Below are 13,087 nucleotides of genomic sequence, written 5' to 3' on the forward strand. Positions count from 1 at the left end.
TTAAAGCAACTAAATATGCTGTGAGTATCAGGACAGCATGGCTGCAAAGCTAAGACGAGCAAGGAGAACAGTAATACAATCTTTAAAACACAGCAGATGCCACACAACATACCAGATTCCTCTGGCATCCGGCCAGTCACGAGCCATCCCAGCACATGTCAGCAGAGGGGACACTGGCTTGTCAAAGAGAAAGTGATCCTGGCCATGGAAATGGGGCAAGAGAGAAAGGGAGAGAGAGAAAAGGAAACAAAATTCAAGTTTATTCAGGGAAGCAGTATAATTTTGTATCAATACATTTTACATGAAGGCAATTAGTGTACAAGTAAATGATGTAGTATACCCTGTGAATCTGGTTCCTTCTTCTGAAAGCATAAAGCACATTACCCAGGTGAATTTTCCTGACTCTTGCAGGCTTTTGATAGTATTGGCAATGTACAAAAGTGTTTTCCCAAAACACTTCTTGCAGGGGAAGGCAATTAGCCCTTACAGACTGCAGAATATCCAGCGCTAGTTTTGAAAAGAGATAGCACTATGCTGGGCTCGACCTCTGGCATCACAGCCTTGTGCAGCTCTTCAGCAGTGATGCTGTCTCCAGCGTTAATAAACTTAGCACTCAGTGTGCCACAGACTTGTCATATTCCAATTATTTTTTTTTTAATTGAGATTTCTTTTTGTTCCAAAGCAGATAAGATTTTAATGTGTGTGCTGAAAAATAATTAGTTCTCAATTCCTCAATCGCTACCTTGTCAAATATTGTATGTGGTTGTTTTTTTTTTTTCCCCTGGAGTTTAATTAAGATTAATACCGAGGCTATCCAGAATAAATATGACATGATAGACAAGCTAATAAAATTTACTTTCTTTTCCCCCTTAGTGGAGGATTTTCAGCTTTCATCTCTGAATGCTCTGTGATAGGCACATGCAGGGGAAAATGATATGGAGTTCCACAGGGACAAGACATTTATTTCCTCTACCTGCTCTATTCTGCTCTTCTGTTTGAGAGAAAAAGGCATCCTTTTGCAAGTGAATAGCTGAGTACTATTACTTTCTCATACAAGCATACGGCCCAAATCTTCAATGCCTTCCGTGCTGAGTGCACTGATTTTGTCTTACAGAGATCAAATGGTGCCTGCTAAACAGTGACAGCAAGCTCTAAGACACACGTTGAGGTTTCGAGGTCTTAAAGTACTGAAGGGAGAAGGCAATGTTATGAGTAAAAAATAGAACCTGGGGTTACAGCGTTCAATGCCCTGATTTTTATTAATTTGCACTACTGTAAAAGCTAGCAAAATAAGGCAAAATGCTGAATCAGTGAACCTATTCCACCTCCCCAATAATTTAACCTTGAACTGCAAAGAATTTGATTTTCCACAGCCCTGTTTTGATCTCTGCTTTCTGAAGAGCTCTCTCCTGATGAAAAGGACAATGGAGTAAAGTCCACACAGGTAACCAACATCTTGCCAATAAATATATCACCAGGAACATTAAATAAAAAAAATTTCTGACTTTACATAAATTCATAACTCCTGGTTAATCCAGACTATGACTCCTGATTGTAGTGTTATAAATAGTTATGCTACTTCATCAGCTGCCTTTGTGTTGATGTAACAAATGACTGTGTCATAAATATAGCTAACAGGGTACAGACATTCCTTTGGATATTTAAAATGCACATGCAACATTTGTTTTGTTGCTGTTTTGTTTTCATTTTTTAAAACAATCTTATAGATTTTTATGATTTTCAAAATCTCAACATGAATCCCTGCTATGGGTTTTCAAGGTGATTGCTATTTATGCCAGGTTAGCACTTGGAAACTTTGACCACCTCAAAACATCTCTGCAGAACTGAACAATGACATAAATCCATGGTGGAAATCTTTGTGTTTCCATCTCTGTGACAATGAGAATTGCTTTGGACCCTTCAAGTTCATAAGTGCATTTATAGGACTGGAAAAAAGCCATCAGGGCGCAGTAGGCTACAACTATTCCAGGGAAAGAATTCATGTAATTTTGACATAAAGAAGTCATAGATAAAAGCCCCAACCCTGACAGTCTGGAATACAAATAATATGTAATATTCTAATACGTAACATTTGTAGTTAGAATGGTTATTTATATAGGAAATGTCAATCTTTGATCAAGAAAATAATCAAGAAAAAGTCCTGAATTTACTGCTTATTTGTCCAAAGAGATGGCAGCAGCACCCACATACATTTCACAAAGAGCTTGATATCCAGAACATAACTCCATGTGCCTACCACACAAAGTACATGCGTATAGCCAAAACACAGAACCTGGATAATGTGCCATTAAGTTAAAAATATTGCTGGGCCAATAACCATTGGATTGTTACACTATGATTATCGTCCTTAACTACAAGGAAAACATGTACCCTACAGGAAGGTGAAGATAAAAATAAACAAGGGTAAGTGTAGACAGTGTCAGCTCTGGAGCTATACTTACATCAATAAGCTGCTGCTGATCCCTCTCAGACATGTTGGTCAAGCTGTAGTACTTTCCAGCAAGGTCTCCTTTCAGCCCAGCTAGAGCGGTGACCACAACATTTTCCACCTCTCTCCTCTCAGCCCTTGTGCAGGCAGGAGGAAGGCTCAGGCCACGGATGCTGCGGCCAGTGCGCACACGTGAGGAGAGGACATAGCGCTCATCAAACTGGCCATGGGTGATCTGAAGGAAGAACGTGGGATTTTATGGTTGATGCATGGTGTTTTGCTACACTGTTAGAAGAAAAATTCCAATCTACAGAAGGAGGGACATGCTTCTGCTTGAGGATCTTGACCCAGGATATGGCAGAGTAACCAGCTGGTCCTTCAGCTGAAAGTCCCACCGTGGATGGAAGGCTACAGCAGCAATACTATAATTGTGGGAAGCAGTCCTGATCTTTTACTTCCTTATTATTTTATTTCAGTCTTACCTTGGACGCATCCAGGTCAGTGTGATGCTTCATGGTGCGTGGATCATAGCCGTTATGTCTTGCTTTAATGACAGGGTCAAAAATCTCAGCAAACACCTATGGAAGCCAGAAAAATCAATAGAGAGTCTGCCACACCACAGAAAAGCATGAGCCTTGGCCACAGGAGAAACACCTTGGCATAGATAGGGAGCTTTGCAAATGCTGACAGGGGTAAGTATGAAAAGGGCATATTGACCTAAACAGAGCTCTGTAGTGGTTGCAGATCTTCACACAAAATGAAGGTGTAATAGCAGATTACAAGCCTGCTTTGGCTACCACAGACAGGTGCAGAATGCTGTGACAACCAGACTAGATTTCAGAATGTATTGCCAACCAGAACACATAGAGTATCTTGGCAGCTTGCCTCCTGCTTTTAGGTCACGCAGGACCAATACTATGATCCTCATTAGAGTCACTTGCGTCAGCTGTGGCCACAACCACACCTTCATTCAGCCATGGGTCAGTAGCCACAGCAGCTTTGCAGAGTAGCCACCACATCTAAAGGGGAAAACTGAACTGCAGGAGCTGATCATCCAGAATGTCAGATGTCCCAATCCATCTTGCTGGAATGGCCCAGCATTTGGGATGCTGTTAAGAGACCATATAATAATACGTACCGTTGTGTGATGGACTGAAGGAAACAGACTGCAGAGGTCAAGAAAAATAAGAATTTTCTTCTTTTTTTCCTATTCTTCTTACTACTTCAGTGTTAAATAAACCTGTCCATCTTAATGGTGTCTATTTTCTTCTTTTGTCATGATCCAATAGCTGTAGATTAAAGGTGTCTGGCAATTCCCAGAAGACATTTTCATTTCATTTCTGCCTTAGGTGTTCCACAATACAATTTCCACATTACCTTCATCTTGTGTATCTCAGGGTTGCATAGTTTTGCCATAAACTAAGTTTAGTAGTAGGAAGAAGAGCAGCTGCTGGAGGCAGGTAGAATATTGCTCTAAAGCAGCTGTACTTTATTAGCTTTGACTGCAGCAGAGAGGGTACATGTAGCAATGCCTCATGTTTGTGCATTTTCTAATGTGGAAGAGTAGGGAATGCATTGTCTTTGTAAACGTGGCCTGCCTCTTATATACTCTCTGGAATGTTACTTATCTTAGGAGTGCATACCCTGCCAGGAAGCACTGTTCAACTGATGACCATAAAAACAACAACAAACACAATAATTTTATGAAAGCATTTTACCTCATAGGATTCTTCATCACCTGCAACCATGCCGACAGTTTTAATAAAAGGATGGCCAGGATTGTCTACCCCGGTTTGGATGCACTGGTCCAGGCTGTAGCCATTGGGAGTCAGCTTGTCCCTCAGCTTAGCATAAATGGCTGGGGTGAGACACTCAGCCATGCAGTTGTTGTGCTTGCGAAGATCTGGATAGTCTGCGCTGAAGAGAAAAAACATCCCAAGCAATTAACACTGTAACTTTGAACAGTGATCTTTGCTAATTCACAGAATTATTAAAGGGATCATGACACATGAAGTATACTGCAAGACTTGAAAGTAAAATTAGTTCTTTGTTTATATGTTGCACCAAATTTTAGGAGAGGAGGAACATTCAGGTCACTCAAAATGCCCCAACCTGTGCACAGATGAATAACCCCTCATATAATTGCAGCTTTCTGCTACCTGGAGCAACCGTGAAATAGATCTTGATGAGCTTTGAAAATGTGCTAAACCCCATCAGATCTCTGCTGAGACACTCCTAGACAGAAATAAATGAGTTCTAATGTTGTTTTGTTAGGCAGGAAGGGAATTAAGTTGAAAAAGGATTTGTAATTCTAAGACAAGGTACTCTCACAGCTGTGTGGATATCAGTGGGACTGTCTGGTCTCTGTCAGTTGAAAGCTAACTTATCTGCAATACCTGCTGTTTCTGTACTTGTATAATTACTGTTTATGTAAAGCTGAACCACATTCCAAGCCACGAAAAATCATAGAATAATAGAATGTTTGAATGGTTTGGGTTGGAAGGGAGACCTTAAAGTCCACCTAGTCCCAATCCCTGTCGTGGGTATCCACCGTCAGCTGAGGCTGCCCAGGGCCCCATCCAACCTGGCCTTGAATGCCTCCAGGGATGGGGCACCCACACCTTCTCTGGGCAGCTGTGCCAGAGCCTCATCACTCTCACTGTGGAGATTTTCCTTCTAACATCTAACCCAAATCTCTCCTCTTTCAGTTTAAAGCCATTACCCTTCATCCTGTTACTCCCTGACACAGAGTCCCTGTCCAGCTTCGGACCCCTTTGGGGACTGGTAGGCCACAGTGAGGTCTCTCAAAAACTTTTTCTTCTCCAAGCTGCACAACCTTAACTATCTCAGTTTCTCTTCACAGGAGAGGTGCTGCATCCCTCTGATAATCCTCATAGCTCTCCTCTAGGCTCATTCCAACAGATCCATGTTCTTCTTAGATAGTGGGCCCCCGAGCTGAACACAGTACTCCAGGTGGGATCTCACAAGGGTAGAGCAGAAAGACAGAGTCACTGTTTACACCTCTTTTGATGCAGCCCAGGATATGGTTTTCTTTGTGGGTTGCAAACACAGTATTGAGCTTTTCATCCTCCAGCAACCACAGGTTCTTCTCCTCTGCGCTGCCCTCAATCCACTCTTCACCAAAAACATTCATGTTTGGGATTGCCTCAACACAGGTGCAGCACACTGGTCATGTTCAACTGCACGAGGTTTGCATAGGCCCACCTCTCAAGGTTGTCAATGTCTCTCTGGAAGGTATCTCTTCCTTCCAGCATTTTGACTGTATCACTCAGCTTGGTGTTCCCCACAAAATGGAGATATTATGCTTATTAAGACATTTTTGCAATCAAATCATACCCCACCTACCTTGTAACATTTTGTCTGATGCATAACCCTATTATTTCAATTAGAATTTATTTTAACTAGTATCTTATCCATACTTGAGAAAAAGAGACTGGCAGAGCCTGATCACTATTGTTCTTCACAAACATCACCAGCAAAGTCAACCTGTACATTAAGATCTGTAGTTAGTTTCTAATCATCAGCCAACCAGTTTGCAGCAGAAGTAGGAAGTGCTGCAATTACACAGGAAAAATTTTTGCTACTTAAATGATGGAAGTATGTTCACAGTTCCTAATGGTAGAGTCTGTACTGTCAGCCAGTCCCATCAGTGCTACATAGCTGATGAGATAAAATAGGATTAATTTAGTGTTTTGCCAGAAATTTGAAGTATTTTGTAGGTTTGTCACTGTTTGGCAGTGTTTTTTGAGTGTCGATACTATCACACACCCCTTTCTTGTCTTGAGAGTCACTGTTGGTGTAAAACTGAGGTGACCAGCAAAGGGTGTTGTTTGTCAGGTTGTCAGTCCTCAGGCACACAGACGGGGTGACTGCATGAGGACTCTGCCGCTCTGATGAGGATCTTCCTCCTCCGCGGAGCCAACGGGATGCCTAGCCTATAGCGCCCACCTGGGAGGGAAGAGCTTCCGCTTCTCATGCACAGCAGCTTTCACATTTTGCTGGTTGAGGAGGTACCCAGTGGTGAGTACCCCTGTGCCTGCTGCTGCAAAAAGTGCAGCAGTCACACGGCCAGCCAGGAGACGACCAAAGGTGCCAGCCATCCCTCTTGGAGGACACGATTTCTGCAAGAGAAAGCAGCCCAGCATCAACTCAGAGCCCTCTCACAGTGTGCATGACAAATAAACCATAAATTTTAACAGTGCCCCTGTAAAAGAAGCAATCTACTTTTATTGTACGTTTGCACTGAAATTGTGTGTTCAGATAAATGGTTAGTGTTTACAGAGTTTCTCTAGCTATGTAGCATTATTGAATCCAGTTATCTAGAGTGGAAAGGTACCTTTAGTAGGGTTGGAAATTGGTTGATTTTTATTCTGTATTGAGCACACAATTCTAAACCAGTGGCTTTTTTTTTTTTTTTTCTATGATTTAGGACTATAATTAAATCCTTTAGTTTGCTCCATAGCAACATGTTATCTGGAGACATATTTTCAATGACCGGTAAGTGAGTATGGTAAGATGCAGTAAAGTATGGTCACATGTGATGGGATGTGGCACTAATGAATGTCCTTACAGTGCTGTCACCAACAGAACCCTCATGCTTTTTCTGCATTACCTTGGCCTGTTAAAAACTGTGCTTTTTCTACTATAGGACTAAAGTTGGAATAGGCTATAAATCACCACAGGAAGGAGTGCTCAACATGCTTGAATCGTGAAAACCCTGACTGGTATGGGAATAAAGGTCAACTCTTCACTATCTTTTCCAGTACAAGACCACATTCCATCAAATAGGAGCAAAAACCAAAACAAAGGCAGCTCTATACAACTGTGGTCATGGACTTAGGGAACTCCCTGTGAAAGAACAATGAGGGTAAGTGGTGTGCGATATCAGCGATATTGGACAAGCACGTGGAAGAGAAATGAACTGTGTATTTAGCAGACAAAATTAAACAGGCTAACAAAATTCCTGGATCTGGCAGCAACTGGAAGCCATGGGGACATTGCAGACAGAGCACTGCATGCTTTGTTCCACTTCCCTCAGTGAGCTACTGGGCTACATACATTTTCCCCTGCTATGAAACACTATAATCATTTTTAACACTCAAAATGCTACAGAAAAGATACAGAAATACTCTGTACCTATTAGGCACCTATAACAGAAGCTTTCTGAACAGCAAATATAGCATCAGAAGCCCATGTATAATGACTTCTTTAAGACACAAAGTGCAGATGCACATTATAAATAGCAGTTTCTGATTCCCAGCCACTCAAAAACTTGAGACTTCTCTTCCTTCAAGACACAGAGTGATACTCTTTTACCTTTATACCAGGTGTCCTGCACAAAGATCTAGAATAAGAACAAATGTAATGGTTACTTGAATCTGCAGTGATCCAGAGGCAGACAGCAGCACCAGTAAAATAATCCAGGCTTTAAAAACCTCTTAGGAATCCATGTGCCCAATTAATCTATTATTCCCAAAAATGTGTTCAGAGCTCAGCCATGAGTTTGGGATTAAGTACAAACACTATCTCAGTCTAGCAGAGAAACTGTCATGTTCTGGAAGTCTGAAGAAGAAAATGCTGGTCTTTTTCTTCCCAGAATCAGAATGCAACTAGTTTTGCAAGTGATTGGGCTCCTGAGAAGGTGTATGTTGTATTTAAATCAATAACACAAATTCCAATTTATGTTGCTGAAGGAAACATTTTCTTAAAGAGGGGCTCTGACTAGTCCTGTTTGGGAAATGGACATGGAAGAGTTCCGAGAAAAGATTCTGCTATTGTTTTTGTCATGGCTTTATCAAGGTATTTCTTTGTATAATCTCTTCACAATTTTTTCACATGAAGTTAAACACCTCACTTGGTTTTCTTTTTAGTGAGTGTGGATTTCCAGCAGGCCACTCCCTTTGGGCTCTGTAGTGGAGCCCCTCTGACCTCTGTGAGTGCCTCTACTCCATCAGTGCCTTCACTTTGGTGAGAGCTGCATTACAGGCTCTTGCAGCTATACCAAAAACAAAGTAGAGATGGTAGGACTGCAAATCAAAACGAAGTATTGCGTTTGTGGTGGATGGTGCTCGTGCCTTATTGCACTGTAGCTTCTGCAACCCAAGCTCTGGAGATATTTGCTCGTGACTAATTTGAGGAAAACTATTAGTGCTATACCTCAGTGTCTCAGAAAGGATGTATTTTCTTAACAACGATATGTGTTTTGTAGTTCTTTTTCACAGATGCCGTCCCTACTGCATGGAATTGGCCTACAGTCAAAATGTTGCCCTGAAAACCCAAAGCTGTGCTCTCTGTCCCTTTGCAGACAGTGACACCATCCCTTCAGCAGCCCCAGGCACACATCAGGTGTGAATCTTTTTGGTACATTCTGAATATTGCATTGCTTCAAGGGGCGAATCTGACCCACACACCTCATTAAACTATAGTAATCACATGTGGACTGTATTTAGAAGGCCACGTGAGCATGTGTCTTTTGGATCATGTTGTCATCCATCAAGTGTTCCTGCTTCCCAGGACACACTTTCTGTGATGGATCATGGAAAACTCTCCCCCTCCCCAAGGCAGGCTCTGATTTACCTTATAGATGCTTCTTGAAGAGCTCCTAAAGCCTCCAACACTGGAGATGCCACAGGCTGTGTAGGAGAACTACCTAAAAAATAAAAAGATCAGAGTGAGGCAGGATTTTTTTATTTTGAACAATGTCAATCTGCACACTTGTTGGTACAACTTAAGCCCAGCATGTCACCTCATTACATTTCCTTCCCTAAACTGTAAAGCACTGCAAGCAGTTTGATTTCTGTCTGAAAGGGCCATGGCCATTTCAGCCCTTGGGAATCTGCAGTGTGGCACTGATGTTGCAGGGACCACTGCTGGTGGCTGATGAATGTGAAGGGACTGTCAGAGCAAGAGAGCTGGAATTTTGTGTGGGAAAGAAGAACAATATCTTCTGGGGTGCTCTGGAAAGAGGTCTACAGTCTTTTCTATCAAAACTCCTAATTCAATTAATAGGATTTGCCATAAGCAAGGGCTGTTGTTCTGAATATAAATGTATATAATGCTGCAGCACCAACCAAACCCAGGTTGTGTGTTACAAGGGCAGTCCACATATAATAGCAGTAGCAGTATTAGGAATAATAGCAATAATGACTGACTTAACAACATGGTGGGTAATTTCAGCAGTCAACTCAAAGAGCTTTTAAACAATGACTGTACACAGTGAGAAAGAATTCTCACTTGATAAGAAACAAGGGCATTTTGTCTTGTTTGCATTTTTTTTTTTTCTCTCCTTTAGAAATAGCATGATTTCTGGATAATACAGTTGTCTATCTCCTGGTAGAAACTGAGAACTGTTCCAAGCTGCTGTGGTGCAGGACGGAAGCACCAGCATTAGGAGAAGGTCCACCAGACAGGAGGAGAAAACAGAGGGGCTCATCAGCCTGATGTACAAATAAACACAGCACTTGTTTCTTGCCTGCCTATGCATTTACTGTCACTGTCCTTTGCTATAAAATTTATCATCTTCTCTTAGAGATTTCTACTAATTATTTGTTTTATGTGTAGCTACACATTGACTAGCTTTCTTTTTATGTCTCTCATCACTGCTTTATCCTAGTCAGTATCCTTGCTTTTGCTAGTATCCAACCACGACGACACGTGGAGATGTCTTTTGTATACCTCTAGGATTATTTATGCCTTTGGCCCAAAGGCAGAGTACATGGACTCTGTCATGGGCAACCACAGATCCTCTGAAGCTTTGTTTCCAAGGCATTGGGACTTACTTGGAGAATGCAAAAACACTGTTCTACAGAAGAGAAGAAGCACAGAGCAATTGGCTCAAATGTTCTTTCTCCATACTTTCCTAGAAACACATTAATCTCTATGGTGAACAATTTTAATCAATTCATACAAGCCTTCTTGAGAGCGTAAGTGGTGATTGTGAAGTGAATTAATGCAATGTTGGCACAGCATAACAGGCATGAACCATGCATCACATATCATAATGTGTCTCCAAACCCAAGTTTTCTTCACAGCTGAGCAGAACTGGTCCCATTTCCTGCACATCAGCACCACAGAGGGTAAATGAATTCACACACAGTGTAGAGTCAGTACAGAAGCTGAGTGTGAGATGTAACAGAAGTCACTGCTGCAGTTCTGGTGCTGGAGGAGAAACAGCCAAAAGGACTGCAAGTGTCATTTCAGGAGCTGGGACCATTGGTGACCAAAGAGTGAATGCTGGGGTGAAGAAATTTGGAGAGTGCCTATTTCAGGGCCTTGAACTTGTTTCCATTCTTTGTCATAATATACCTAGACTAGTGCCTTTGCTAAAGGTGACGGTCCTTTCCAAAAGAAGTATGCCCTAGCCAATGTTAAAATATATTAATCACATCTGGCAGTGGAGAGGAAGCAGGCCATGCTACAGCTCCCACTGTTGCAGCCAGAGGCTGCAGAGCATCCCTCATGTTGTGCTGATGGACAGCCACACTGTGCCCAGCTCCCAGCAGATCACTTTGCACACAGCCGCCTTGTGACTTGCATACAGGTGAAGCTGTGGCATCCTCTTCTGGAAACTTCGGAGGAGTATAAATTACAGAAGATGCACAGATCACCTCGTTAACCTTTAAGAAACTTACAAACTTTACTACTATTTTAAATACAGGCAAATGAATGCTTTTGCTATTAACCCTTTACTTTCTTGAACTTATAGAGGAATCATATGCTATGTTTACTCCTGCACTGGTTATCCTTTACTTCACAGCAGGTAGCACGTGTGCATGCAGCTAGGAAGGGAAGAAGGTGCAAGGGTTACAGCGATAGTGACATTTCCAGAAATAGAACAAGATTAAATATTTGGACGGGTCGTGGATGGTATTACTTGCCACACCATGCGACCCCGAGCGACATTTCAGAGGAATGGCAGAGTCATGGCCAAAGTTCACACAGGTAACGTATATGTGCCTCTCCACTGCTAAGCTGTTGGGTCAAGCTGACCCAGCGGTGAGCAGAAAGTTCACATGGTGGAGATGGGTATTGGCGGAGGTGGTCTTTTATTTCTGAGAAGTTATGCCTTTGAGTCATCCCTAGCTAAAGCCTGCAGATGCCAGGGGAAAGTTTGCTCTGCCCTTCTATGGAAGTTGTGGGCACCTTAGAAACTTCTGCAATAAATATCACAAGCGACTAAATGAGGGAGACACCATTTTTAGATGCCAGAAAACAGCTGACATTGCTCTTCATTTGCTGCCTCACTCTACATGCTCGGAGTGTGAGATTCAAATTAAAACATTAAATCTTTATCAACAGCTATCAGAGGTGTTTTCCCCCAGTTTCCCATTGCCCCTGGCCTTTCTGACCAAAAAGGGCTTAAGTTAGAATGTCTAGAGAGCAGAAGCAGCGGCAGTGCAAGCATCTTCCTGACTGCACCTCAAAGCAGCACACAGCACTCTACAGAAAATAACCTGCAATTCAGCCTCTTTCTGCTTATAATTCCACAGGCCTGTGAGCGAGTATAAAAATCTAATCATCTGAGTGAAATTAAACAAAAAGCATGCCTAAGTCAATTGCTATGAGCAAAGGAGATACGGAAAAGCTGTGTCCCTTGCCAGGCAGGCAGCTTGCTGGCCCCAGCACACGCTGTGGTTTGCAGGAGGCCTCTCTTCGGGCCCCTCCTGGTGGGACTGGATGCAAACCCCACCAGGGCCCAGCTGGGGCCCTTCTGAGCAGTCAGACACTGCTGCACAACATAACCCCAATGCACAGAGCTGTTTCCTGCTCACATACCACTCCTAGAACTATCATGTTCCCCGCACTGTTGTTACACACCAGAGGAACTGATTTTGCCCTTATTTAAAACTGTCACTGAAGGGTTAGCCTCTGAAGCAGCTGCATGGTGGGCTGACACATTTCCTCCTGCACCAAAGAGCCGTGTGGATTGATAAATTACAGTCGCGTTATGCTGCATCCTGCGGTGCTTCCAACTGATGGAACAGCCCTGGTGTCAGAAACAACTGCAAGAGAAGCGATGCCGTTAGTGGGACTGACCTTGCAGCCGAAGGAAGAGGTCCTGCTGCCTGCAGCGAGCCTGGCGTGTGAGGGGAGCCACGCGCTGGGGCTGACAGGAGTCCAGGTAATATGAGAGGGGCAGAATGAGGTGAGGGAAGGGAAAATAATTGCGGAGGCCAATCCTATAATGCTCGGTTACATGAATGACATTTGCACTCAGAATGATGCCCTTGGGGACAGGAGCAGGATGTGGCAGAAGGAGGTGTGTGAGCTGGGTGACAGCTACACCATCCCTCACATGCTTCTCTCAGACAGAGAGGGCCATGGCCTCGGCCTAGGGGCCCATAAAAGAGATGCCACAAACTCTCAGCCAGGCCCCTCACCTGGCCTGCCCAGAGAGCCGCCCCACTCACCCTGAGGGAGTAGGGTCAGAACACTGCAACCTCACAGTGTGCGTGAGGTGACATCACAGCACGGGTGACAAGACAAGATAGCAGGCAGGTTTTTTTTTCAATCCTTTTCACCCACCACACTCATTTTTGGTTCTTTGTAAGGCAGAAGGGTCCAGAAATGTGAAAATTGAAGGTATTGGTGGAAGAGAAGCACTAAAACTCCAGTTTG

The 13,087-nt window shown here is 43.1% G+C and overlaps 1 protein-coding gene across 2 annotated transcripts in view; it reads right to left on the reverse strand.

Moving 5' to 3' along the window:
* CKMT2 (creatine kinase, mitochondrial 2) overlaps positions 1-12,863 on the reverse strand; it is a 20,891-nt gene extending 8,028 nt beyond the window's left edge. The window contains exons 1-8 of one of the 2 annotated variants that reach the window (XM_010726096.3): positions 12,506-12,863; positions 9,047-9,119; positions 7,787-7,814; positions 6,419-6,591; positions 4,168-4,366; positions 2,932-3,027; positions 2,463-2,684; positions 113-198 (exon numbers count right to left, since the gene is read on the reverse strand). In XM_010726096.3, coding sequence (XP_010724398.1) covers positions 113-198; positions 2,463-2,684; positions 2,932-3,027; positions 4,168-4,366; positions 6,419-6,570 — 755 coding nt within the window. In that variant the 5' untranslated portion in view covers positions 6,571-6,591; positions 7,787-7,814; positions 9,047-9,119; positions 12,506-12,863. The remainder of the gene's footprint in view (positions 1-112; positions 199-2,462; positions 2,685-2,931; positions 3,028-4,167; positions 4,367-6,418; positions 6,592-7,786; positions 7,815-9,046; positions 9,120-12,505) is intronic. The other variant, XM_010726093.3, reaches the window with a different exon arrangement.
* Between the last annotated feature and the right edge of the window lie 224 nt (positions 12,864-13,087).

The sequence above is a fragment of the Meleagris gallopavo genome, chromosome Z (assembly GCF_000146605.3).
Source record: "Meleagris gallopavo isolate NT-WF06-2002-E0010 breed Aviagen turkey brand Nicholas breeding stock chromosome Z, Turkey_5.1, whole genome shotgun sequence".
Taxonomy (NCBI): domain Eukaryota; kingdom Metazoa; phylum Chordata; class Aves; order Galliformes; family Phasianidae; genus Meleagris; species Meleagris gallopavo.